The 25,397-nt window shown below is 54.5% G+C and overlaps 1 protein-coding gene across 1 annotated transcript in view; it reads left to right on the top strand.

Moving 5' to 3' along the window:
- RTN4RL1 (reticulon 4 receptor like 1) overlaps positions 1 to 17,931 on the top strand; it is a 72,747-nt gene extending 54,816 nt beyond the window's left edge. Inside the window, exon 2 of the mRNA XM_070478842.1 lies at positions 14,846 to 17,931. Within this exon, the coding sequence (XP_070334943.1) occupies positions 14,846 to 16,173 (1,328 nt within the window). The 3' untranslated portion in view covers positions 16,174 to 17,931. The remainder of the gene's footprint in view (positions 1 to 14,845) is intronic.
- Positions 17,932 to 25,397: the final 7,466 nt, after the last annotated feature.

The raw sequence follows: 25,397 nt of genomic DNA, 5'->3' as shown, positions 1-25,397 counted from the left end.
CTGGAAATGCTTTCTTTAGCTACCCCTTTCAAGCATCCCCCTGGGGTTACTAGCCCAATTTAATCTGACCTTCGGCCCCACCTCTGTCGCACCAACTCTGGCAAATCCCTAGAGTTGGCACTTAAGACAAGTTTTGTGATAACAGTCAATGGTATTACACAGAATTTCCACTCCTTTCCCCATCTGCCTCCTCCATTTCCCCAGCCTTGCAAGTGAGGAGCACAAGGAGAGGAAATAAATAATGAAGATGGGGTGGGTTGAGGGTGGGTGGTGAAGTTATCGACAAGGGAGACAAGACACTGTCCGTGGGATGTGGGTGAGGGTCCCTGAGGCAGCAGTGGTCTCAAGGAAGAGAGAGAGCTGTCTTTCCATCGTTCAATGCCAGATCCATCTTCATCTGGATCTTGGTTCCACCATCTCGGGTGAATCACTGCATTTTGTTGAGCCTTATTTTTCTCAGCTGTAAAATAGAGCTATGAATACCTTCCTAATAATTTTTGGGGGGAGGACTTCCCTGGTGGCCCAGTGGTTAGGAATCTGCCTTGCAACGCAGGGTATGCAAGTTCCATCCCTGGTGAGGGAACTAAGATCCCACATGCCAAGAGGACTCTAAGCCCACATGCCACAACTAGAGAGTTAGTGCGCCGCTACAAAAGATCCAACACGACTCAACGAAGATCCTGTGTGCTGCAACTAAGGCTGGATGCAGCCAAATAAACAAATATAAATAAATAAACAATCTTTGGGGGGGATAGCTAATGAGTGGGCTTCCCTGGTGATGCAGTAGTAAAGAATCTGCCTGCCAATGCAGGAGACGCAAGAGATGAGGGTTCAATCCCTGGGTCGGGAAGATCCCCTGGAGGAGGAAATGGCAACCCACTCTAGTATTCTTGCTGGAAAATCCCATGGACAGAGGAGCTTGGCGGGCTTCAGTCCAGGGGGTCACAGGGTGTCAGACACGACTAAGCGACTGAGCGCACACACACACACACACACACTTCTAAAGAGTATATGTGGATGCTCCCAGGATGGTAGGTCTGTCACACAGAAAGGATTCAACACATGATAATCTTTGCTTCCCCACCCCAGAGGTCTCCTCTTTGTAGGAGGCACACAGCTTTTGTCTCCTGAGTAGCTCACAGCCTAGATGGGAAGGCAGACAAAGGAAAAGTTCAAGTCTCTGAAAACCCCGTGGTTGGTGACTTCCTGGGCCCTGAACGTGAGCCTCTATGGACTAACCTTTCTGGGTGACTTGTCATAGTGTATCAGGAGGACTGATAATGAATCTCTGATTTAGGGAAAGAGTAAAAAAAAAAATTGGATAAAGCGTTATGCATAAGGATGTTCATTTCAATATTACTTAGTTTTAGCTTAACTGACTCTTAAAAGAATCGATAGGTACGTTCACACGGTAATAAATCGAAAACTCCTGACAGGTATACAAGTGAATTTCCCTCCACACCAGTCCCTAAGCTTCCAGGAGAGTCTCCCAGGAGGCAACTGATATTACCAGTTTTGCCATGATAATTTATAGCAGCGAAAAACGGAAAACAATCTAAATGTCTCAGAAAAATAACTTATGGTCTGTCATCCAGTAGGATCCTCTGTAGTCTCTGAAAACCTGACCTGATCTTTTGTCGCTTGACTGTGTGTTGCCTCTGACCTGCAGCATCTGCTGTTCCCTCTGCCTGGAATGCCCGCTCACCCCAGTGGAGGCCTTCTCAACCTTCAGACTCCCAGCCCTCCATCACCACGGACTAGGGGAGCCCCCACAGTTCTCCTGGCTACCTGGATCTCTCTCCTTATACTCCTCCTTCAGTTCAGTCCAGTCGCTCAGTTGTGTCCAACTCTGCAACCCCATGGACTGCAGCACCCCAGGCCTCCCCGTCCATCTCCAACTCCCGGAGTTTACTCAAACTCGTGTCCGTTGAGTCGGTGATGCCGTCCAAGCACAGGGTGTGATTAGATATGGCTATGGCCCTTCAATGAGTGTCTGTTCTCTCATCAGACTGTATTCTCCTGGGGGGGGGTCAGTCTGCTTGCTGGGCTCCCCAAAGCTGCCTTAGAGCAGAAACTCACAGATGGAGGCACCTGGAGAGCAGCTGAACGAATGAATAAGTTAGGCAGAAAACGCAGGCTACAGAGCTGCATATATAGCATGATCCCAATTTTATTGCTTTAAATAAAATTTTTATTTAAATTTTATATATCCCTACGTAAATGAAGGAAGTCTCGTAAGAAGGTACAGCAAGGCCCCATGGATGATTGTCAAGGATAATGGGATTGTGGTGATTTTTCTCCCTTTTTAGTTCTATACATTTCACATTTTCCACAATTGGCAAGTATTATTTTAAAGCTAAAACAAGTGAGGAAGAGTGACTTTAAAGAAAAACCTTGTAGGGGACAATAGGTAGGGCTTGGGGACACTGGGAAGCCCCCGCCATCTGGACTAAAGCTCTCTGGATAAGGGTCAGAGGCTCCTCTGTGCTGGTGGCTGGCCAGATGAGGGTCCCTGAAGAAAGTACAGGGTCTCCGCCAGCAGGGAGGAGACAGCAGTTCAAGGCCTGGGACCTAAGATTCTCAGCTAAACTCAGCAGGGTATTTTTTTTCTGTATGATTTATTTCTTTTATTGAAGAGTAAATGTACGCAAATATAAGGTATAAAGAATAAGAAAATAAACATCCCTGAGCCCGCTGCTCAGTTTAACACACACAACACCGCAGATCCATTTGAAGCATTCCCTGCCGAGTGTCTTAAGGAGCCAATCAAGAGAGATTCTGCAAAAGGGTCAAAAGAGAAAGGTCTGTGAGGTGAGGCCTGAAATGCCTGGTAAATTACCCTCTTCGGCATGAGGTCTCTCCTGCTGCTAAAACTTACTGTAAAATATGTATTGTATATATTTGGACTTTCCAGGTGGCTCAAGTGGTATAAATAATCCGCCTGCCAATGCAGGAGATGCAGGTTCGATCCTTGAGTTGGGAAAATTCCCCTGGAGGAGGAAATGGCAACCCACTCCAGTATTCTTGCTGGGATAATCCCATGGACATAGGAGCCTGGCGGGCTACAGTCAATAGAGTCACAAAGAGTCAGATATGACTGAAGTGGCTGAGCACGCACCCCTGTGTTTACCCGTAAAAAGCCATCTCAGCCAACTCTAGCACCTGGTTTCCCTGCTTTGGGCTAGAATCACATCAGCGAAATCATTCATTCATTCACTCACCAGACATGCTTGGATAAGCTCCACACACCAGGCACTAGTTGGGGGGTAGCCCCCCCAACCCCAAGGAAACTTAGGGCACTGGTCCCACAGGAAGAGCAGGAACTGGGGGAGCAGGGCCAGACCACGGAGGGCTTGGGAGCCATGCTCAGCAGGAGGGACCTCACATCTGTGAGGATTCTTGTTTGCAAGCAACAGACACCTGCCTTGACTAATTTAAATAAAAGGGCAGTTTTTTTGGAAGTATACTGAGTCCTTCACAGAATCTCCCAGAGGGCTGGGGGCTCCACAGGTAGGAACAACAGCCCAAGTGAAGGCAAAGACACCTCCAGGGAGCACCTCTAAGGTTCTCACCGAAGCCTCTGCCCCCGTTGGCTCTGCCGCTGCTGCCATCCTGGCAAGCATGGGTCCTGCTCAGCCCCCGTGTATCTGCCTCATTAACTCCCAGCTCAGAAGTCTGGGGTAGTCGTGTCGAGTGGCAGAGCCCTGACCCTGGGTCTTGGCGGAGCTTCAAGAGAGGCTGGGAAAGTGAGGGCTGGACCTTTTCAGCTTCCACGGGGAAGGAAAGGCTCATCTACATAAACTGGAAGATCTCCCAAGTACAGGAAGAAGGTTTAGCTGCTGGGTGGCTGACAAGACTGACAGATGTCCACAACATACTTTCCTGAAGGCATCTGGGGAAGACTGTCAGTTCATGGAAGCCAGGAACTGGGTCTTTTATCCCCAGAGCCCCCTGGCATGATGCCTGGTCAGAGGAAAGTGGGGGAGTAAATATTTGCTGAGCTAATGTACCGTCAGGGCTTCCAGGTGGTGCTAGTAGTAAAGAACCCACCTGCCAATGCAGGAGACATAAGAGACGCAGGTTCCATCCTTGGGTCTGGAGTAGAAAGTGGCAACCCACTCCAGTATGCTTGCCTGGAAAACTCCATGGACAGAGGAGCCTTGTGGGCTACAGTCCATGGGGCTGCAAAGAGTCGGACACGACTGAGCACACACACGTGGCACACGCACAGTGTGATGTCAGCAGGGGAGTGGCCTGAGCAAGTTTCATGGGGGCGGGCCAGGCAGCCCCACCTGTGCAGTGAAGGTAAGGGGAGCTTGGGCAGAGCCTGGGGCAGTGGCCGTGGAAGACTGGGTTTGCAGGCACTGTCTCATCCCCACAGACCTTGTGTGTGACCAGGGTGGCTTGATTTCTCGCCACACAGAGGGCCTGTTTCATCCGTTTTCTTCCTCCTCAGGCTCCCACCCACTTCCCTCCCTCTGCTCTCAGCTGATGACCCCACTGACTTCCGGGAGAAAATAGAAGCCCTCAGAAGCTAACACATCCTCCTCTCTTCAGGAGGAACAGCTGCGCAGGAGGTGTTCCTTTGGACCTCTGGATCTTGGTCTCTTTGGTCCTCTCACTCCTAAGGCATCAGTTTCTCTCTCCCTTTCCTCCTGGATCACCGCCAGGAACATGCAAACAGACTCTAGTGTCTTTTCTTCCATCTTAGAAAACAAACAACCTCCCTGGACCCTACAGCCCTTCGGGTCCTGCCCAGACTCTCTGCTCCCTTCGCAGCCAAGCTTCCCTAATGGATGGCCTCTGGGTGCTCCCAGCTGCTGACCCCAGAGTCCCCTGGGAGCCTTCATCCTTCTACCAATGACAGGCTGGGCCCTCTGAAGGACCTTGACCAGTGAAGCATGAGTCTGAGTGACATGCACCCCTGGAAACGAAAGCCGCAAGTGCCAGTCCTCTGTCCCCTCCGCCAGGAGACCCGCAGTGTCCTGGGTAGAGGGTGAGCTCTCCACCCGCGTCCCTGAGCAGAGCGGCGGCTGCCCTGCCTGAATGAGAAGCCAGTCTCTGTTGTCGTGGCCGTGGAGATTCTGGGTCCCTTGTCACATCAGCCTGCCGCAGCCTGTCCTGACTGATGCAGTGCTGCCTCCCTCCTCAGCTCCCATCCACTCGTCATCCCATTCCCACATGCTTCTGCCCCTTCCTTTCTACCAGCAATGAACTTTCCAGCATCAGCTTTCTACCAGCAATGAACTTTCCAGCATCACCCATTACCTCCACATTGTCAAACACACTCTCCAGTCCTCACAGAAACTCTCAGCCACTCTTATCATGACTGATTCCTTCTTCCTTCTAGAAACACTCTTGGCATCAGTCACGCCACACTTTCTGGGCTTCCCTCTGACCTCATCGCCCATTCCTTCTCCTTTACACACCTTCAGAATTGCTGTGTTGCCACAATCCTCCATCCTCTATCTTCTTGCACTCTCTTTTTTTTGGCTGTGCCATGCCTCATGTGGAACTTCCCTGACCAGGGATTGAACCCACACCCTCTGCGTTGGAAGTGCAGCGTCTTAACCACTGGACAGCCAGGGAAGTCTTGACTCTAAATTCTCTCTTAACTCTCAGGGGTGACCTCATCCATTCCCATGGATGGAAATACCATCTCTATGCCGATGCCTCCCAAGTGTGCATCTTACCTCTGGGCTTCAATTTTGTACAACCAGCTTCCAGATAATCATCTCTCTAAGATTTACGGCTTTGTTCATCCTAAGCGGAGCTCTTCGTGGCCCCAATGCCTGTTTTCCTAGGCTCCCCCCATCTTGCTGTATTTTTGCCCTCTGAAGCCTCCTGTCTCCCTCACAACGGTCCATCCGTATGTCCTGTCAGTTCTGCAACCCAGATGTTTCTCAACCTGTGCACTGCTCTCTGTCTCCACGGCCCCTACCCCTTCTGAACCCTCCGTGTCTCATGGATGACAGCTGTAGGCCTCCCTGCCTCCCTTCTTGCTCCCACAAAGCCATGCTCCCCCCAGATCTGATCAGGTTGCTACTGCTTTAGTTTCCTGCCAGAAACAGAATCCGATCCAAACACTGTTTATTTACGGCTGTGCTGCGTCTTCCTTGCTGTGTGCCGGCTTCCTCTAGTTGCGACAAGCAGGGCCTACTCTTCAGTGTGGTGCTCCGGCCTCTCATTGCAGTGGCTTCTCTTGTTCTGGAACGTGGGTTGTAGGCGCACAGGCTTCAGTGGTTGCAGCACATGGGCTCAGTAGTTGTGGCATGCGGGCTCTAAGTGCAGGCTCAGTGGTTGTGGAGCACAGGCTCTGGGTTACACAGGCTTCCCTAGTTGCAGCTCCCGGGCCCTAGAGCACAGGCTTAATAGCTGTGGCACACAGACTTAGTTGCTTCGCAGGCTGTGGGATCTTCCTTGACCAGGGATTGAACCTATGTCCCCTGCATTGGCAGGTAGATTCTTTTTTGTTTTTTTTGGCAGGTGGATTCTTATCCACTGTGCCACCAGGGAAGTCCCAGAACCAAACTCTTGACTGAGCCTTTTAAAGCCTTTTTTGACCTCATCACATGTCCCTTTCCCCTCATCCACACCAAGTTCAGTTCTGCCCCAGGACCTATGCACCTGCAGTTCCCACTGCCTGGAAAGCTGTTCTTCAGCTCCTTCTTAATCTTAGGTGTCAACTCAAGTGTCACCCACTGCTCAGGAGGCCATCCATTCATCTTCCTGTGTCCCCAGTGCCCCCCAGCCTGTGTCAGTTTGGGCGTCTCTGGTTGTTTAAATCATTTCCCCTAGACTGTAAGCTCCACGAGGGAAGGAGTCACATCGCTCACTGTTGTAGCACTGAGCATGGAGCTGTTCCTCTCATGAATGAAAGGAGTGGAGGATAGATTCAGAACGGGGTGATCGATAAACAGGACGTGCTTTCCGAAGACCTTTCACAAACAGCAAGGCAGGGACTCAGAACAAGGGGTCCTGGTGGAGAGCTGAGCACCCGCTTCTCAAAGGCTGGGTTCCATCTTCTGTTCTCCTTCAGGGATTGGTAGAACACTCCCCCAACTCCCCTCTCTCACACGCCCTCAGGAGCCCCCTAGGAAGGCATCTCAATGGACACTTGCCCCTGAGGACTGTCCTACCCCCGCAGAGGTTCCCAGCCCAGTAATCACACCACGCGGGTGTCAGGGGGCCTGTCTGTTTGCAGGTGGGCCTACAGTTTTCTGGGGTTTGTGGGGACAGACAGTTGGTTCCAGATGGAGGAGACAGGGCCCAGAGTCTTCTCTGAAACCCCTGGGAAGGGCTGGCTCTCAGAGGCCCTTGTCCTCAGTCTTGGAGTCCTGGCGACCACAACCCAGGTTCTGGGGCCCACAAACTGAGAAGCAAATTTGAGTAGCAGTGAACACATATTATAAGCCCCAGGACGGCTTCTCAAAGTGAAGATAGAGCTCATATGACCTGGGCTTTGTGCAGAGAGCTGGCAGCTCCAGGTGTGCGGGGATGGACTGAGAGAGACAGCCAAGTACAAAGGTCAAGACCTCATCCCCCACCTGCTATGCCCTGGGGCAGCCAAGGCCTGGCAGGAACTTGAGGTTGAGCCCTGACTTGGTATCTAATCCATCAGGTGCCTCTGCCAGGCCCCTGGGGTCTGGGAGCACTAGGGTGGGTGGCGTGAAAGCCAGGGTCCAAGGGGTGGGGGATGGGGAGGCAGCAGCTTCCTCTGATGGAGTAGCAGTGATGGTAATGCAGGCCTCAGCCTCGGGGATGCCCCGCCCTGCAGCCGGTCTGGGTACCAGTTCAGAGCACAGCATCAGTGAGTGCTGCCTACACCCAAGAAGGCAGGGGCTCTAAGTCCCCATTCCTGAACTGAGAAACTGAGGCTGTGGAGGTTTACTGACCTGTCTGAGCTTGTCCAGATGAAACGCGCTGCCTTTGGGACTGGTCCCAGGCCCAGGCAGTCCACGGATAAAGAGCTGCCTGTGCCGGCCTCCAGTGTACCCCTCCACCTCTCCATCCCACGCAGGGACCCCCACAGCGAGGAGGTGATAAAGACGGGTAGGCAGAGGATAGAGGAGGCTGAGTTTGCTCCAACAAGGCCTCCTGAGAGCTTGGCGGCCCAATTAGCATGGCGTTCCCGGCCAGGCCCGCTCAGGGGACTAGCTGCAGCAGATGAAAGCTGAAAGGTTATTCCAATAAGGTGCCGCCCACTTCCCAGCTGAGAGTGATCCTGGTGTGCTGGAGGGGCTTGGAGTGGGTACATAATTCAGCGTGTCAGGAGGAGAGTGGGAGCTATAAGCAAAGCCAGAGTGGGCGCTGAGATAAGACGGGGATGTCATGGGCCTCCCTCGGAAGAGGGCCCTGCCCCCTCCCTGGGGTGGGGTTCAGGAACGCTTAGGATGAAAGCGCTGTGTGGCCAGCCCCCTCGATAGTCTCCAGAGACAAAGGTGTGCTGAAATATGCACATGTGGGCACGCAGGTATGTGCACACGGCCATGTCCACACACATAAATACATACATGTAGATGTTCAGAGATACACACACACAGAGGCTCCGTCTAGGCCCCAGGCTGCAGCCACAGGGCCTGAGGTGTGGGTCCAGAGAACAATCGTGCCTCATGCCTGCCCGTTTACTCGCTCCTCATCCTGTGATCAGAAGTTTTTTGGGGGGGCCTCGACACTCCTAGCCCCCAGATAGGGTGATTGACATTTGTTTGGGACTTTCAGATGTTAGCACTAAAAGTCCTGTGTCCTGGGAAACTCCTGAGTCCCAGACAAATCTGTGCTGGTCACCCTGCCCCAGGCCCCAGGCAGGCCTGGAGGGTCCCCTCCCCACCAAGTCCTCCTCTGTGCTGGCCAGCGACCCTTGAAAGAGAGCCACAGCGGAGTCTCTGCTCACCCCAGAGGCCCGTGGACTAATCAGAACCATTATGTTTATTGAGCACCTACTGTGAGCCAGGCTCTGGGCCTAGGGTTTTCTTCCTGAGTACCTACTATGTGTCAGGCACTGTTCTAGGCCCTGAGGGTATAGCAGCGAACACTAGACAAAATCACTCCTCGTGGAACTGCCCCTCAAGTGAGGGAAGACAGAAAATAGCATCAATTTTAAAATGACAGGAATTTATTAGGAAAGAAGAAATGTTATGGAGAAAAGTAAAACAGGGAAGGGGTCATTTAAAATAGGCTGTGGGGGGAAATTCCCAGGCTGTCCAGTGGTTAGGACTCTGCACTCTCACTGCCGAGGGCCTGGGTTCCATCCCTGGTTGGGGAACTAAGATCCTACAGGCTGAGTGGTGTGGCCAAAAAAACATAAATGGATTGCAAGTGTTAGTCACTCAGCTGTGTCCAACTCTTTGCCACCCCGTGGACTGTAGCCCACCAGGCTCCTCTGTCCATGGGATTCTCCAGGCAAGAACACTGGAGTGGGTTGCCATGCCCTTCTCCAGGGCATCTTCCCATCCCAGGTCTCCTGCACTGCAGGCAGATTCTTTACTGTCAAATCAACAAATATTTTCAAAGGCTGCTAGGGAAGGCCCCCCTGAGCAGGTGACATGGGGAGGGGCTTGAACGGAGAGGTGAGGGCAGGAGCTCTGCACGTGTCCCAGGGCAAGCTTCCAGCAGAGGGGACGGCACGTGCAGAAGGCAGGAGGCAGGACGCACCTGGCATGGAGAAGACAAGAGGAGGGAAACCCAGCTCTGCCCCGGCTGGCTTCTTTGTCTCCAGGAGTGACCTGGGCTTGGGTGCGGCTCAGAGGGGCAGTGCCGCGTGGCCGGAGGCGCCAGTCACTCTGTGAGCACAGCCGGCCTGGCCTGAGGCTGCTGTTGGCAGCAGAGCCATCCTGTTAGCATCGATTGGCTTAGAGAGGAGCGCCAGGCCAGCTGGGGCAGAGGGGGGCCAGGAGTCGAGCCCCGTGCATGCGGGCAGCAGGCTGCAGAGGCAGAAGGACTGACCACAGGGCTGACCGGTCTCTAAGCCTCCAGGGCCCCACGGAGCTGCCTGGTGGCTCCTGGGGATATCAGCCCGCTGGGCTGGCGCCCTGCACGGGTGTGGGGAGGGGCAGGCGCCAGACTCAGGCCAGAGTGAGGCCTGAGACCTTGGGGCCGGGGAGGGCGGACCAGCCCTCAGACAAGGATGCCCCCACTGTCCTGCTGGCCCGCGGTGTGGCCCTGGCTGGCCCCTCCCCTCTGTGCTTCCCACCTGTGGGGTATCAGGAAGGTACCACGTAAGGAACCTGCTACTCGGTTCTGGTACAGGGTTGGGTCCCATTTGGTTAGCTCCCTTCGTGTTTCTGGGGGCAGGGAAGCTGCAGGGCCCCTGAGACAGGAGCAGGGGCCCTGTCAGTGGTGCTGGTCCCAGTGGGGAGCTCTCTGGCCTCCCCAGCCCTGGGTAGCCCTCACTTGGCTTAAACCGTAGTTAAGCCTCTTAGGGAGTTCAAGCTACTTAGAGGCTAAGAGGAGGGCTAAGAGAAGGGCTACAACAGGGCCTGCTGCCTACTTCCCCACCTCAGTACCTTGGCACGTGCTGCCCTCTGCCTGGAATGCCCTTTCCACCCAGCCCACGAGGTCCAGCCCCTATGGAACCTTTCATAGGCACAGCTTATGAATGGCCTGCTGAGCCTGGGGGAGGGGCCTGCCCAAGCCCTGGCTACTCACCCAGGCCCTCACAGGTCCCTGCTTAGCAGGTGAGGAATATGGGGATTTGAGGGAAAGAGGACATGAATACTGGCTTGCCAGGTGGCACAGTGGTAAAGAATCCACCTGCCAGTGCAGGAGATGCAAGAGATGTGGATTCAATCCCTGGGTCAGGATGATCCCCTGGAGGAGGAAATGGCAACCTGCTCCAATATTCTTGCCTGGAAAATTCTATGGACAAAGGAGCCTGGTGGGCTACAGTCCACGGGGCCGCACAGAGTCAGACACGACTGAGCACACACTGACACACACACACACACACAGGACATGAAGACAGTAAGGCTCTCCTTTTCTGCACATCTTTTGTGCGGGCAGGGGAGCAAGAAGACTTCATGGAGGAAGTGGCACAAGGCAGCAGTGCCTTCCCCATGCACACACCACGGCGCCTACTCTGGGCCTGGCACCTGCTGGACAGTCTGGTATTGAGACCCCCATCTGCTTCTGTGTGTGTACTCAGTCACTCACTCGTGTCTGACTCTTTGTGACCCCATGGACTGTAGCCCGCCAGGCTCCTCTGTCCATGGGATTCTCCAGGCAAGAATACTGGAGTGGGTTGCCATTTCCTTCTCCAGGGACATCTTCCCAACCCAGGAATTGAACCCATCTGCCAAGTTCTTCCCAGGCCCCTCCCTACCCTGGCACTCTGCATACTCCAGGACTCTAGTGTCAAGTGTTGAATGGAAGAAGGAATGAATGAGGCTGCAGATCTGTATGTGGTGGGCTAGGAGGTCTGGGAGCAGCCGAGTAGACAGTCAGGTGGATGCCCCTGGAGTAGGCGGGGAGCAGGGGGAGGAAAGGGGATCAGGGGAGGAGACAGCGGAGGACGAGAGCCAGAGGAAGTCCAGAATTTGAGTCCGCACTTTACTTTCTCCAGCCCCCTCAGGTAGAGTGACCTCCTTGCTCCCCAGGAGGGGGCAAGGAAGCTGGTGGGAGGAAGCATAAGGCTCCTCCGTGGAGACTTGTATCCATGCTAATTTGCAATCTTAAAACGCACAGCAAAGGCACCAGTGTCATTGTTAGTACATTAATCAGTAATCAGTGGGTCGGGGCTCCCATGGGCCACACAGAGCGGGCACGGGGGCACAGGAGGAGCTCTGGCGAAGCAGTGCCAGCCTCCCTGGGAAGAAATAGGCAGGGTGATGATCCATGACCAGGGCACATGCTGGCTCAGGCAGAGGAGGCGGGGGAGGCTGGGAGAGCTGGTCCAGGGCCTCGGACATGGGACCAGCTTCCAGGTTGGAAAAGCAGACTCAGTTGAGACCCACTGCAGTGCCCAGTGGGACGGGGCAGGGGTCACTGGCATCTGGATGGTACCAGAGGATGGAGAGCAGCTCTAAACATTGCCTGGGGTCCCTGCCTCCTCCTGGGCCCCTCTCAGGGGAACAGCTCCTCTGAGGCTCCTGCCCCCAGTGCTGCCTTTATACCCCTTCCCCCACCCCCGATATCTGACCCCTCCCACCTGCATATGTGCCAACCGCTAAGGCCACACCTAGATTTTTGGACTTTTGACTCTTTTACCCAAACCAAGGTCTTTGCCCGGCTTCCCCTGTACCCCAACACCCCCAGGGGCACCTGCCTGAGGAAGGGTGTGGCTTTCATGGAGCACCCCCAGCTTCTCTGAGAATGACTTCAGAGACCCCCACCCAGGGCCTTTCAGAGACGCAGCCTCAGTGGCAGGCAGAAGGGCTGTCTGCCCCACCCCAGGTCAGGGGGCAGGAAACCTTCCCCCCCACCCACCCACCACACAGGGTAGCTCTGAGGCTCTGAGGAGCGTGAGCAGAGCCCTCTGTAAACTCTGTAAGCTGCACAAATGTCGGTGGTATTAGCACTGAGCCTGCCAGGGTTCAGCCTGCTCCCACTGCGGGCCGCACTCCCTGCCTGACTTAAAGGGAGGAAGTGCCTTGTCTTTGCAGGACCCCAGGGGGTAGGGGTGGGGGGTCTTTTGTGGCCCTGTCCCCTTCAGCACAATGAGCACCCTGAGCTAGGAAGGGGACCCTGGACTCCCTCGGGGTAGTAGGGTGGGGGCGCCTCCCTGGGGCCATCTGGGCGGGGGGAGATGGGTTGGCGGGCTGTGTGGAAGGTGCAACCAGTGTGTGCTGGGCCCTCCTCCCAGACCGGGTGTTGGAGGCTCAAGGCAGTGGGCAGGATCCCTGATTATCAGCCTGGGATTGGGGGCCAGGCTCCTAGGGGGTCCTCCCACTGCAGAGTCTCCTGCAGGGCTGGGACCCCCTGGCCAGACCTAGGTGGGCAGTAATGGACTGGACGCCACTCGGGGAGTGCTGGTGTAGCAATCCTCTCCTACTCTTGTTACACACAGGGAAACTGAGGCTGAAAAGGCCCCCCTGCCTGGGGCCGGGGCTGCAGACTGTTCAGTGGTGGCGATGACTAAAGCAGGGCAGGAGCCGCAGAGAGCGTGGCCCAGCCCAGAATGGGAACTCACAGCTGCTCTGCCACCATTGCCACAACCGCCGAGGTCATAATTGCTCTGAAATCGCAACCCAACACAATTATGCAGAAACAGAATTATGTGCAATGATTTTTATGTGTTGGAAACGTTGTTGAAGCCGGGTGATTACGGGGGGACAGGAAGCAGCTGCCACTCTCTGGGAGCCCATAACTCCCAACAGCTGGGAGCTGTCACTTATTTATGACGCCATTTCTAGGAGGAAAGAGAGAGGGTGTCGGGGGTGGTGAGGTCCGCTGGAGCCCGGGCAGGCGGCTCTGGGGCAGCAGCCGGCCCGAGGCTGGGAGTAGGGGCCAGCCCAAGAGTGGCCGGGAGGGCTGGTTCTCTCATCCAATATGCTCTGGGCACAGCTGGCAGCCGGAAGAATCAGCTGAGCTGCCCCAGGCACCCAGCTCTCCCCAGAGGCCTGATCGGCCAAGCTGGAAGGGAAGGATCAGGAAGCCAACCCCGGCAGGGACGAGATGACGGCCTGGCCCTGTAGGGCAGGGGTCTACAGGCCTGGAGCCGGTCCCCACAACACTGGCGCGCCTGCCAGGCTGCCTGGGGCAGCTGCGACCCTGGAAAAAGGCAGGTAATGACGATCATCCATAATGAGGCTGCTGCGATAATGAGTGCGTGGCTGTTATCCGACCACAGGCTGGACACATCCGAAAATAAATTATTTTAAGGATCCATTAACGAATGCCTAATTAATGCCCAATTAGAGAGAAGCTACAGAGGAAATGCTCAGGACAATCGAGAGGCAAGGCCTGATTTGCAATGGTAGCCTGGGATCTCCAGAGAGGCAGGGGGAGGGAGGGACCAGACGGTGGGACGCAGTGGGGGGCAGTCTCTCTCTGGCTGCTCCTAGGACCCCAGAACCATCAGTCCTGGTGCCTCCTGCAGTTGTCCTCTCTCTCTGTCCCTCTCTCTCTCTCTCTCTCTCTCTCTCTCTCTCTCACACACACACACACACACACACACACACACACACACACGTGTCCTTTGCAAGGAACAACTATTATTACTTAGAAATGAGGAAACTTACGTCATGGGGGATGATGCATGCTTGAGGACGTGGAAGGCACTGTAAATGAGAAATCTTTTAAGATAAACTTTGGTGACATGCCTGCACACTTTGTTTGTTATTAGGAAAAATTGAAATAAAAAGACTCTTCAGGAGCCCATATGAGATATTTACTTTGTTAGAACAGGAGCCTGCCCCACTATCTGCTCATGCAGATAAAGGCAAGTTAGTGACAGCGCTGGGACCCCGGAGGGAACAGGACCCCCGAGGCTGGCTGCTGGGTCCATGGGCTGTGTCCCCAATCCTAGCCAGGATGACAGAGCCTAAGGGGGCGGGGCTCAGAGGCTGGGGGCGGGGCTCAGAAGCTGGGGGCGGGGCTAGGGGTTTGCGAGGTGGGGCTAAAGAAGTCTGCCCGGTGTAGGGGGACCACAGCTTCTACACCAACCCACCTCACAACCCAGGCTGGAATAGAAACCCCCAGAAGAGATGGGGCGCCAGGGCGTGGGAAGCCATCAGGAATCAGGGGGCTATGACCCCAGACCCCACATCGCTGAGTGCGGCTAAGACGAGGACAGAGCCCCGGCGACCAAGGAGGCTCACATATCCGTGGAGTCCGGTTTCTCCGAGTGTCTCCCACCTCCTGGGCAGCCCCCCGTGACCTGGCTGTGCTCTCTCTCTCTCCCCTCCAGGGTGCTGTGTGGAACTGCTGCTGCTGCTGCTGGCCGGGGAGCTGCCCCTGGGCGGCGGCTGCCCGCGGGACTGCGTGTGCTACCCCGCGCCCATGACCGTCAGCTGCCAGGCGCACAACTTCGCCGCCATCCCCGAGGGCATCCCGGAGGACAGCGAGCGCATCTTCCTGCAGAACAACCACATCACCCTCCTCCGGCAGGGCCACTTCAGCCCCGCCATGGTCACCCTGTGGATCTACTCCAACAACATCACCTTCATCGACCCCAACACCTTCCAGGGCTTCGTGCACCTGGAGGAGCTAGACCTCGGCGACAACCGGCAGCTGCGGACGCTGGCCCCTGAGACCTTCCAGGGCCTGGTGAAGCTCCACGCCCTCTACCTCTATAAGTGTGGGCTCAGCGCCCTGCCGGCCGGCATCTTTGGCGGCCTGCACAGCCTGCAGTACCTCTACCTGCAGGACAACCACATCGAGTACCTCCAGGACGACATCTTTGTGGACCTGGTCAACCTCAGCCACCTGTTTCTCCACGGCAACAAGCTGTGGAGCCTGGGCCAGGACACCTTCCGGGGCCTGGTGAATCTGGATCGGCTGCTGCTGCATGAGAACCAGCTGCAGTGGGTCCATCACAAGGCTTTCCACGACCTCCGCAGGCTGACCACCCTCTTCCTCTTCAACAACAGTCTCTCTGAGCTGCCAGGTGACTGCCTGGCACCCCTGGGGGCCCTGGAGTTCCTCCGCCTCAACGGGAACGCCTGGGACTGTGGCTGCCGGGGGCGCTCCCTGTGGGAATGGCTGCAGAGGTTCCGGGGCTCCAGCTCGGCGGTCCCCTGCGTGTCCCCCGAGCGTCTGCACGGCCAGGACCTGAAGCTGCTGAGGGCCGAGGACTTCCGGAACTGCACGGGGCCCGCGTCCCCGCACCAGATCAAGTCGCACACGCTCACCACCACCGACAGGGCCGCCCGCAAGGAGCACCACCCGTCCCCCCACGGCCCCGCAAGGGACAAGGGCCACCCGCACGGCCATCCGCCCGGCTCTCGGTCGGGCTCCAAGAAGCCGGGCAAGAACTGCACCAGCCATAGGAATCGCAACCAGGTCTCGAAGGCAGGCTCCGGGAAGCAGGCCCCAGAGCTGCAGGACTACGCCCCTGACTACCAGCACAAGTTCAGCTTTGACTTCATGCCCACGGCGCGGCCCAAGAGGAAGGGCAAGTGTGCCCGCAGGACCCCCATCCGTGCCCCCAGCGGGGTGCAGCAGGCCTCCTCAGGCAGCTCCCTGAGGGCCTCACTCCTGGCCTGGATACTGGGGCTGGTGGTCACTCTCCGCTGAGGACATGGAGTGCCAGCACCCAGCACTGCCACATGCCCACCAAGGAACAGGATTTCTTTTCTGTTTTTACACGTGGAGGATCTGCTGGGTTTCAGGCAAAGGCTGGTAGAGGCTTCGGCTGCTGTCTGGGCCCTGGCCGGTGGATCATAAACCCAAAGTGTACAGCCCCAAGCAGAGGGGGGTTTAGTGCATCCCACCCAGCTGTTTCCAGCCAGCCCCCTCGCCGAGCACCCACGGACAGCATCCACCCAGCAAGGCAGTTAAAGCCGCAAGGTGAATCCTTCATTAGTAACAATGAGACAGTGCCCCACGGTAGCTGAGCTCTGCGGAATCCTGGTCATTTGGAGATGTCGGAAGGGGCCCTGCCACCCCTGGAGGAAGCTGACTCAGCAAACAGACAAGAGGCTGGGTCTGCCAGCTATGTGGGGGCATGTGAGCAGGTGGCGTTTTGGCTCTTGCCTGAGGCCACTTAGTCACCCTGCCCTGAATCCAACCATGTGCCACCTTCAGTCCTTCCTTTGGGGGTAACGCCTCTCATTCCTGATGTCTCAGGCAACCCTGGCAGACCAGGCCCAGCTGCTGGGCTCCAAGAACCAATTACCAAAGGCAAGATCATCAGAGGCTGAAATTTAAAACTTCATTGTGTGCAATGGGGTTCTCACAGGAGGTGCAGTTTTATAACTATGTTCACTTATATATATACACTCTCTACATATATATACACAAATGCACAGGTCCTTCCCTACTCCCTTACCTAACTGTATGTCTTATCATGTTTATAAACTATACGCAAAACTATATCTGCGGAACTAAGGGTTGTATTGGTGATTTCTAGCAAGAAAGGAGTTCTAGGATTTTTGTCTAGAATCCCAACCTGGCAACAGTAGTCCCCATGTAACCTGGGCTTTCCCGGGCCTGGGCCAAGAGACAGTGGGGAGGGTCAGGGAGAAGGGGAAGCCGCAAGAATCACTTCAGGGGACCAATATTCTTAGATATTTAGAATATCACCTATGTTTTTATATGCAACACAGGACCGTCTGCCACCCCAGAGCACCCGATCACTCCCAGTACAGCAGCTGTCGGCATCAGGGTGAGAAGCTAGAAGCAGCTTGTTGGACATCAGGGAGCCAGGCCCTGGGAAGGGGCTGGAAGGAGAAGGGGCAGGAAGGCGATTTGGGTTTCTTAGGCTGGCGGGCGAGGCAGCATCCACAGTGTTAGTCCAACAGGCTGGGCAGTGTTGTCAGCCTAGGGCTTTGCCAGCAACAGTCTGGACGGGCCAGGGAGACTCTGGGCATGAGCCCAGGCCTCCAGTGTGGCTCAGCTGCTGAATTTTTCCTTGAGGCTCTTTGGTGGGCATCCCAGCAAGGGTCCTGGGTAGGGTGGCAGGAGGGTGGCATCGGGCGACCTTAGCAAAAGGGGAACAAAGAGGGCATTTTAAGAACCATCTCAGGCACTTTTGCATTATGGAGCCCCATCCCTCCTGGACCCTTTGAAGATGCCCCGGGGACAGGGAGAGATCAGGAAGGTGGCCAGACTCGGGTCAGGAGTGGGGAAGGGAGCAAGAAAGCCCAGAGACAGCGGAGAGGGGCTCAAGTCAAGGTCAGCCATGCTGCTGGCTGGGGTCCGATCGGGCACAATTGTTTTTGGCTTTGCACAAACCCGAATTCCCCACCAGAGAGGCTGTGTGTCAGGTGCAAGAAACATTGAATCCAATTAAGAGAGAAAAATAATAATAATAAAAAATTCTCTTGGAAAGAACCCTGTTTCTCAATTCCTAACCCCGCATTCCTAAAGGAGTGGCAGATCCCAGGCTTTCGTGGGAGTGGGCAAGCCTGGCTAGGCTCAGCTCTGAAAACACAAGCACGTTTGTTGGTGGGAGGACCTGTTTGGAACAGGGGCACACTGACTCACTGGGACACGGGTGCCTGCACACACACACGCATACGCACACACACACGCATGCACACGTTCTCAGTTCTTCACTCACAGACACAGGATGTGATTCACTTGCTATGCTCTGGCTGCACTGGGTCAGCACCATTTCTGTGCCTGTCCCCGGAGCAGGCTGGCCCTGGATCACTCCTGGCCTGTTCCTAAGAGCTTCACCCGCAGCAGCTGAGCTGTTGATTCTTAAGTGGGTTCCGGGGGTGGTTGGAAGGGAACTGCCAGTTCCTAGGACCCAGAGGGTGTTCCAGGGAGCCAGGGACTGACCCATGGAGTAGTGGATATGTGTGTGGGGTCTGGAGGTTGCACCCACCTCCCTGGCTTTGAACAAAGGAGCGAGTTCCCCCAAATAGAGGAAAGAGGCTGTGTTTCCAGGCCTGGACAAATCCTCCTAATTACAGGGCTGGAAATGTGCCCTAAAGGGAGTCTGGTGGCGGCAGAACAAATTATCTGCGTTTGCTCCCAGTGGTCTGCCTGCTCTTACCCAGGCCGGTGCCAGGGCCTAGCTGTCCCCTTTAGAACCTGAGGATGCTGTTATGTTGTTGATTTCATTTCCAACTTTAGACAGCACAGCCCTCGGCGGGAAAATCAAGGGTCTAAGCACTTTATTAAATTTTTTTTTTTAAAGACTTCATAAGTCCTGTAATATGGGAGTGAAATGTCAGGACAAGAAATGCTAATGTTTTATAAATGATCTGCTTCTGTCGAGCACGGCGCAGTCTCTGGTTGCTGACTGTTATTAGAGCCGAGGCAGAGAGGCCCAGGATGCCAGGTGAGTTTCAGCAGCTTGCTCATCTAAGAGTAGAGGGAATAAAAGCAGCTGTATGGTGGATGACATCACTTGTCATACAGGCCCATACTCTACGCAGGCACAATGACACTGTTGTGCAGAGCATCGGAGCAAGCTGACACGTTGGGAACTAAGCCAAGGCCCCTCAATTTACCAGACCCGGCATCTCTTCTGGGTGGTTCAGGGAAGGGAGGGCTGGGTTCCTGCCTGGAAAGCTCCATCCTCCTCCCAGAGGCTAGGGCCATCCCCCACCCCTTTGTTCATGGTGGAGCCAGCCCCTCTGCCATCTTCGCTCATTGCTGTCCCCAGGCCCCAGGAGGGACTCATCTGCTCATCTGCCAACAGTGGTCTCAGCATTTCTCTCCACAAGTTCCTCCCCAGACCCCAGAGCTTGGCCAGCTCCCTACCCTTCATTCAACAAGCTTTAAACAAGGATCTACTCATGCCAACTATTGGCCCAGGCTCTGGGGACATAAAAGTGTGAAGACGTGGCTCTGCCAAAAGGAGCCTAGATGTGGAAACAAGTATGGGATGGGTGAAACCAGAGTGGGGTTGGTGTCTCTGTAAGTACACCCCATTACCACCATGAGAAACTCAGGCTGGGTGGGGGCTTTCATGGAGGGTTTCCGGGAGGAGGTGACACTCGGATGGGTCTCAGAGGATGAGGAGGCAGCCAGAGAAGAGTGTGGGGAATATTCCAGGCAGAGGGCTTGAGGCATGCAATAGCACCATGTTTGGGATATCTGCAACCAACTGTGAGTTGAAGACTGGGAATGCTGTTTGGGGAGGTGCGGGAGGTGAACCTGGGGAGGGATGGGCCCAGGGATCCTACTTGGGGAACTTGGATTCTACTCCAAAAGTAGAGGTGTGAGCCCCCACCTTGAGGGTCCTTGTCCCTGCTCCAGACCCTCAGTGTCTCTGCAAGCACGTGGCCTGAACCCGTGGCACGCTTGCCAATGTTCCTCAACAGTGGATTTCATCATCGAAACCTTGCCTCTTCTGCTCAGCCAGATTCTCCCCTCGTGCCAGCAGGCTAGAGCGCTCCCTGGAAGTGTGCCTGGGCCAGAGTCCCATTCCCAGACACCTGCTGCTTCCAAGCTCGGAAATACCCAGAGCTGCTTTATCTCCCAGACTCCCTCCTTCCCCATCCACGAAGGGCTCAGCCCTCAGCCTCTCTCCTCACTTCCACAGGGCTACCCAGACACCCCCGCATGTGCTGGCTCCAGCAGACCATCAGTGATCCCCAGAACTCTCCCCAGACTACACCTCCCTTTTTTCCTCTCCTGCTGGGGCTGTTCATTACCAGGAAGCCAAGAATCCCATTTAGCAAATGTTTACTTGTCACCCAACTAATCACTCAGCACTCTGCCACTATGGCAAATGGGGGGTTCCAGAAGGCCTGTTGACAGGTTTGAGGGGGCTGGGAGGAACCAGGAAGGCTTCTTGGAGGACAAGCTGCAGCGTCCGGGGTCAGAGAGAACAGGTTTGCTCTGGGACTGGGGCTCCCTGGAGTCAGCTGGGAGCCTCAGGGATTTGGTGGCTCCCAGCAAATCTGCCCTTAAGTATCCACCACTCAGACTGTCCCCACCAGCCCCTGGGTGGACCCAACTCTGGGACCCAGCTCCTCAGGGGCCTTTTCCACCCTGACCTGGAAGAAGTCAGCCTTGCTTTGTGTATCTTCTTTGCTGGATCAGCAGCGAGTGTACCTTTTGATGGGGTTCCTCTCAATATCTAATGTTCAGCCTCTTGACGCAACTGTGGTCGCATTACAGCTCACCTCCTCCCAGCCTGGCTCTCTGGTCTAAGTAGGAGTTTAGCCCATCAGCTATTACTCCCATCCCATGTTACCAATTCCCCACCATCAGCTTGTAATGGGCCAATTTTCTTTTACCTTCTGTCTACTTGGGAAATATCTCAAGAACCTTTGTGCATTAAAATATCCTTTTCAGCTCTCTACTTGATATCTCTTTCTGCTCCTCTAATTGTCCCTTTTAACTCACTGTGCTTTCAGTGTAAATCTCCCCGTCTCCCCTCTTTGCAGGCTGTTAATAAATACAAGCTCTAAAAAAGTATACATAAATATCTATTGTTGGCTAAATAACTCACAGTACAACCAAAAAGCCAGGAAGAAAGGGAGGCTCAGTGTGAGACATGCCTACCTGTGCTGTCTCTCTCAGTCTGTCTCTTTTAAGAGGGCCCCTAGAATCAGGGAGGGTTATGGTCTTAAAACGTCCACTGGGTGAGGCAGCAGAGGATGCCCCAAGGGACAATGAGCCCAGGATAGCTGTGAGTCTGTGTTGGCATGCTCCAAAAGAAATGCAGGAGGGGTGAAGACAATGGGGGACCCTTGTGTGGGTAGCAATGGCTAATTTAAGTGGTATTTCAGTGAGTTGGCCCACAAGGCCCCTTACCTCCAAAAGAAGTGGGTCAGCCTCCTCCAAGCTACGCCACCCGCCTGCACGGATGTGGCCTGCCCTGCATCTCTCTGCTTTCAGCTCTTATTTCTCATTACAGCTCCTCGTTTCTAAGCACCAGGAGGGTGGGGAAGGCTGTGCCTTTTGTGTCACAGATTCCTGTGTGGCAGCGTGCACATTAATGGCATGTCTGAACTGCAGAACTTGACACTGCTGCTGCAGAGTGGGCTGGGGTCACAGTGCTGTCCAAATTGGTTGAGGCTCCACCCCACCCCACCTCCTCCTTCAGCCAGGCATCTTGGGGAGCCCCTGCCAACCACAGTTTCTGCAGCTCCCTCTCAGAAAATAGAGGAAGCAAGAGATGTATTAAACTCTTCAATCTCTGTAAGTACCATTTCCCAGGGGACAGACTCTAAGGAAGAAGGAAACACAAGTGCGCAGGACCTAGACAGGTGGGAGGCCTCCGAGGCAAGAGGCTCTGGATCACTCAACCCCCCCAGCTTCAGGGACGGTCATGGGCAAGACAAGGATGCCTTCCGAGTGGCAGCTGACCAGAGATGGAGACATGGCAGCATCCAGGTGTCTGCTCACTGCTCCAGCCAGAGAGAGATGCAAGGGACAGCCACCAAATAAGATGTTCTCAGGGACCAGGGCCGGCAGGACAAACCCACCGAGGGAACTATGGTGAGGGGATGGGGTCCCAGAGTGGACTGGTGGAGTCCAGGCGAGACCCCAAAAGACACACATAGTGTCACTTGGAGAGAGAAAAAACAACCCTCTGAGGCATCATGAAGCCAGAGTCGGAGGCAGGAAAGATGCAGACAGACAGACAGGAAGGTGCAGTAGGGAGAAAACCTCATCTCTCAGGCACCGTGTCCGGTCACTGTCCTTGTGCATCCGAGCATGGGACATTCACATGGTCCCCAGATTTGATGCCCACCACATGCATTGATAAGGAACTTACCTTCCAGCCACCAACATCCCCCTTTGACTGAAAAAAAAAAAAAGTGAAAATGTTATTCACTCAGTCATGTCTAACTCTGTGCAATCCCAAGGACTGCAGCCCACCAGGTTCCTCTGTCCATGGGGATTCTCCAAGCAAGAATTCTGGAGTGGGTAGCCATGCTCCCTCCAGGGGATCTTCCCGACCCAGGGATTGAACCTGGGTCTCTCCCACTGCGGTCAGATTCTTTGCTGTCTGAGCAGCCAGGGAGCATAGTCAGGAGCAGGGTGGAGGGGTTTGTCATGTAGACACCACTCACCCGCTGCCCAGGGAGGGTGGAAGGTGGGGCGAGTCCTGCCCTACCCACACGCTGGTGAGCACTCTTTAGGGACTGGTAGGCATGTGACCAGAGACAGAATCGGGTCTGAGCCCTGGGGGCAGCATTTCCCACTGAACCTTGACCCTGAAAGGGCTTGTGTGCCTCCCAGCCCAAGGAGGCTCCAGGGGACTGAGTCCTGAATCTCCTGGAGGCCATGCCCGTGGGCATGTGGCGGGTGCCTCTCCACATTGGCATTCCGCCCCCATGCTCGAGGTCACTGAGGTCTCCAAGGTGTTTTTATCCTTTATGCCGGCGTCTGAGCCTCAGAGGCCCCGAGGTCCCTGACCCATCGTGCCTGCCACCCAGCGAGTCTCTCACTGTTTTATCTGTAGCATTTAAAGTGCCACCGAGTGTCTGGCACTTTGCAAGTCTAAGGCACAGGCTCTTCTGAATTTCCACACCATCCTCCCTTCTCGACGCCACTCCAGGCTCACCTCCTTGTCTGTGTTTCTGCCGGCTGTGAACCGAGTTCATCGGGAAGGCGACTCAGACCACCCTGGGGGCCTCACGCGCCCTCAGTTCTGTGCCCACAGAGGCAGGCAGGGTGGAGACTGGGTATCTTGGGTGGAAGGTACTGTAGGAGAGGCTGCTGTGGACTCCACACCCCCAAGCTGTCCCCGATCGGCTGGACCTGTCCTGTGGTGGCCCTTCCCCACTCCCTAGACCAGACGAACGGCCCTCCTGGCCTCACAGGTGATGCTCCCGGGGTGGGGGGCTTCTCCCTGCAACGATTCTGCTGTCTTTGGAGCTCCTCTCTCCTTCCCTACCAACCCCGCACTGGGCCCAGCCTGGCCTTGGTCTCCCAGGGGCCAGGGGACACCCGCCGTCATCAGAAGTGGCCTCCTCTGGCCCACTCTCCTCAGCCTCCTCTCAGGGACAGCTTCTTCTCTCAGAGTCGCTGACCCACTTCAGCCCATGAGACCCAGCAAGGCCATGGCCCTGTTTTCTTGGGAATCTTTCCTCCTCATCTGTTTTTCTCTCCTAAGACCAGTGACGAATGACAATGAAAAAGCAACTTAGAACTGGGTGGAATTTCAGAGTTTTTTTAAGTCCCCTTGTAGACACAACCTCAGAGTTAGTTGGGAATGGTCACCTCTGAGGGGACTGGATCACAATCCCCATTTTGCAGATGGAGAAAATGAGTCTCCTGATACTAAAAATCCATGCTTTTGAGCCCAAGACTTGGGTCTTCCCCAACACAACTCTGGGTTTCCTTCCCTGAGTGGAAGACCCCCTCCTACATGACCCAGTGCTAAGAGTGGGACCACCCTGGGTGGGGTGGGACTCAACTCTTTCTTCCCACCCTCAGGAATTTTACCCTCAGAAGAACTGATTTTCAGAATCAATCAAAAGGCAGAATCTTTTCCTACAGGTTCTCTCTGCATTCCTGACCCCCTAAACTTTCCCAAACTGGGTCACTGGGATTGCCAGTGACTGGAGGAGCTGGCAGACACCCCCACAAGTACCAGGATACAGTAACAAAGATCTCCCACGCTGGCAGGGTTATTTCTCCAGTTTCTTTCTTTTTCTGTCTTTCTAATAATTTTATTTATTTATTTTTGGCTGTGCTGGGTCTTCGCTGCTGTGCGGGTTTTTTTCTCTAATTGCAGAGAGTGGGAGCTACTCACTAGTTGCGGTGAGCAGGATTCTCATTGGGGTGGCTCCTCTTGTTTCGGAGCGTGGGCACACGGGATTCAGTAGTTGCAACATATGGGCTCAGTAGTTTTGGGTCCTGGCCTCTAGAACACAGACTCAGTAGTTGTGGCACATAAGCTTAGTTGCTCCACGGCATGTGGGACCTTCCCAGACCAGGGATCGAACTCGTGTCTTTTGCGTTGACAGATGGATTCTTCACCATAGAGCCAGCAGGGAAGCCCCTCTCCAGTTTCTTGACAGTGGTATCTGGGTCCCCATTTCTGAAAGGACCCCACATATTGACAGTAGAGTAATTCCAACAGCAAAGGCAGAGAAAGAACACCCAGCCCCATGTTCCTTTCCCCTGCAGCACACCTCCCACCTTGTGACAGGAAGACAGTGGGTAAGAGCCACTCAAAGTCGACAATTAGACCTGCGAGGACAACGTGGAGGCCCCTGTGTACAAACAGGAAACAGGTACCTTCATAGCTGCTCCTCTCAAGTGCCTGCGTTTTTTACAATTTTTTGCGCTTTCAGCATTTTTTAATTTTTTGGCCACACAGCACAGCATGTGGGATCCTAGTTCCCCAACCAAGGATCAAACCTGCACCTCCTGCGGTGGAAGCAGAGAGTCTTAACTACTGAACCACCAGGGAAGTCTCTTCAGTATTCATTTTTTAAAATTCATTTATTTATTTGGCCGTATTTATTTGGTCTCAGTTGCAGCATGTGGGAACCAGTTCCCTGACCAGGGATCAAACCTGGGCTCCCTGCACTGGGGGCATGGAGTCTTAGCCATCGGACAGCCAGGGAAATCCCCCTTCCGCAATTTTGATCATTTATTTTTGGCCTCTCCTCAGAGCTTTGTTGAGACTGTTTTGGACATTTAGATTTTCCTTTTGTTGTTTTTGTTCATTTGGAAAATTAACTTATCATCACAATATTTTCAGTCAAATATAGCTGCTTTTTGTTTGTTTGGAGTATTTTCATGAATTTTGAAAGTTTGGTTCCAATATTAAATCATCTAATAGCAAATTGGCTAAAACATGAACAGGCAATCACTAACTCAAGTAATAATTTATCATAGATGATAGTGTAGTTTTTTATAATTTATCTTGG

This window comes from Odocoileus virginianus, chromosome 17, assembly GCF_023699985.2.
Source record: "Odocoileus virginianus isolate 20LAN1187 ecotype Illinois chromosome 17, Ovbor_1.2, whole genome shotgun sequence".
Lineage (NCBI taxonomy): Eukaryota > Metazoa > Chordata > Mammalia > Artiodactyla > Cervidae > Odocoileus > Odocoileus virginianus.
Note: the sequence above shows the minus strand (reverse complement) of the source record. Positions and strands in the feature narration are given on the sequence as shown.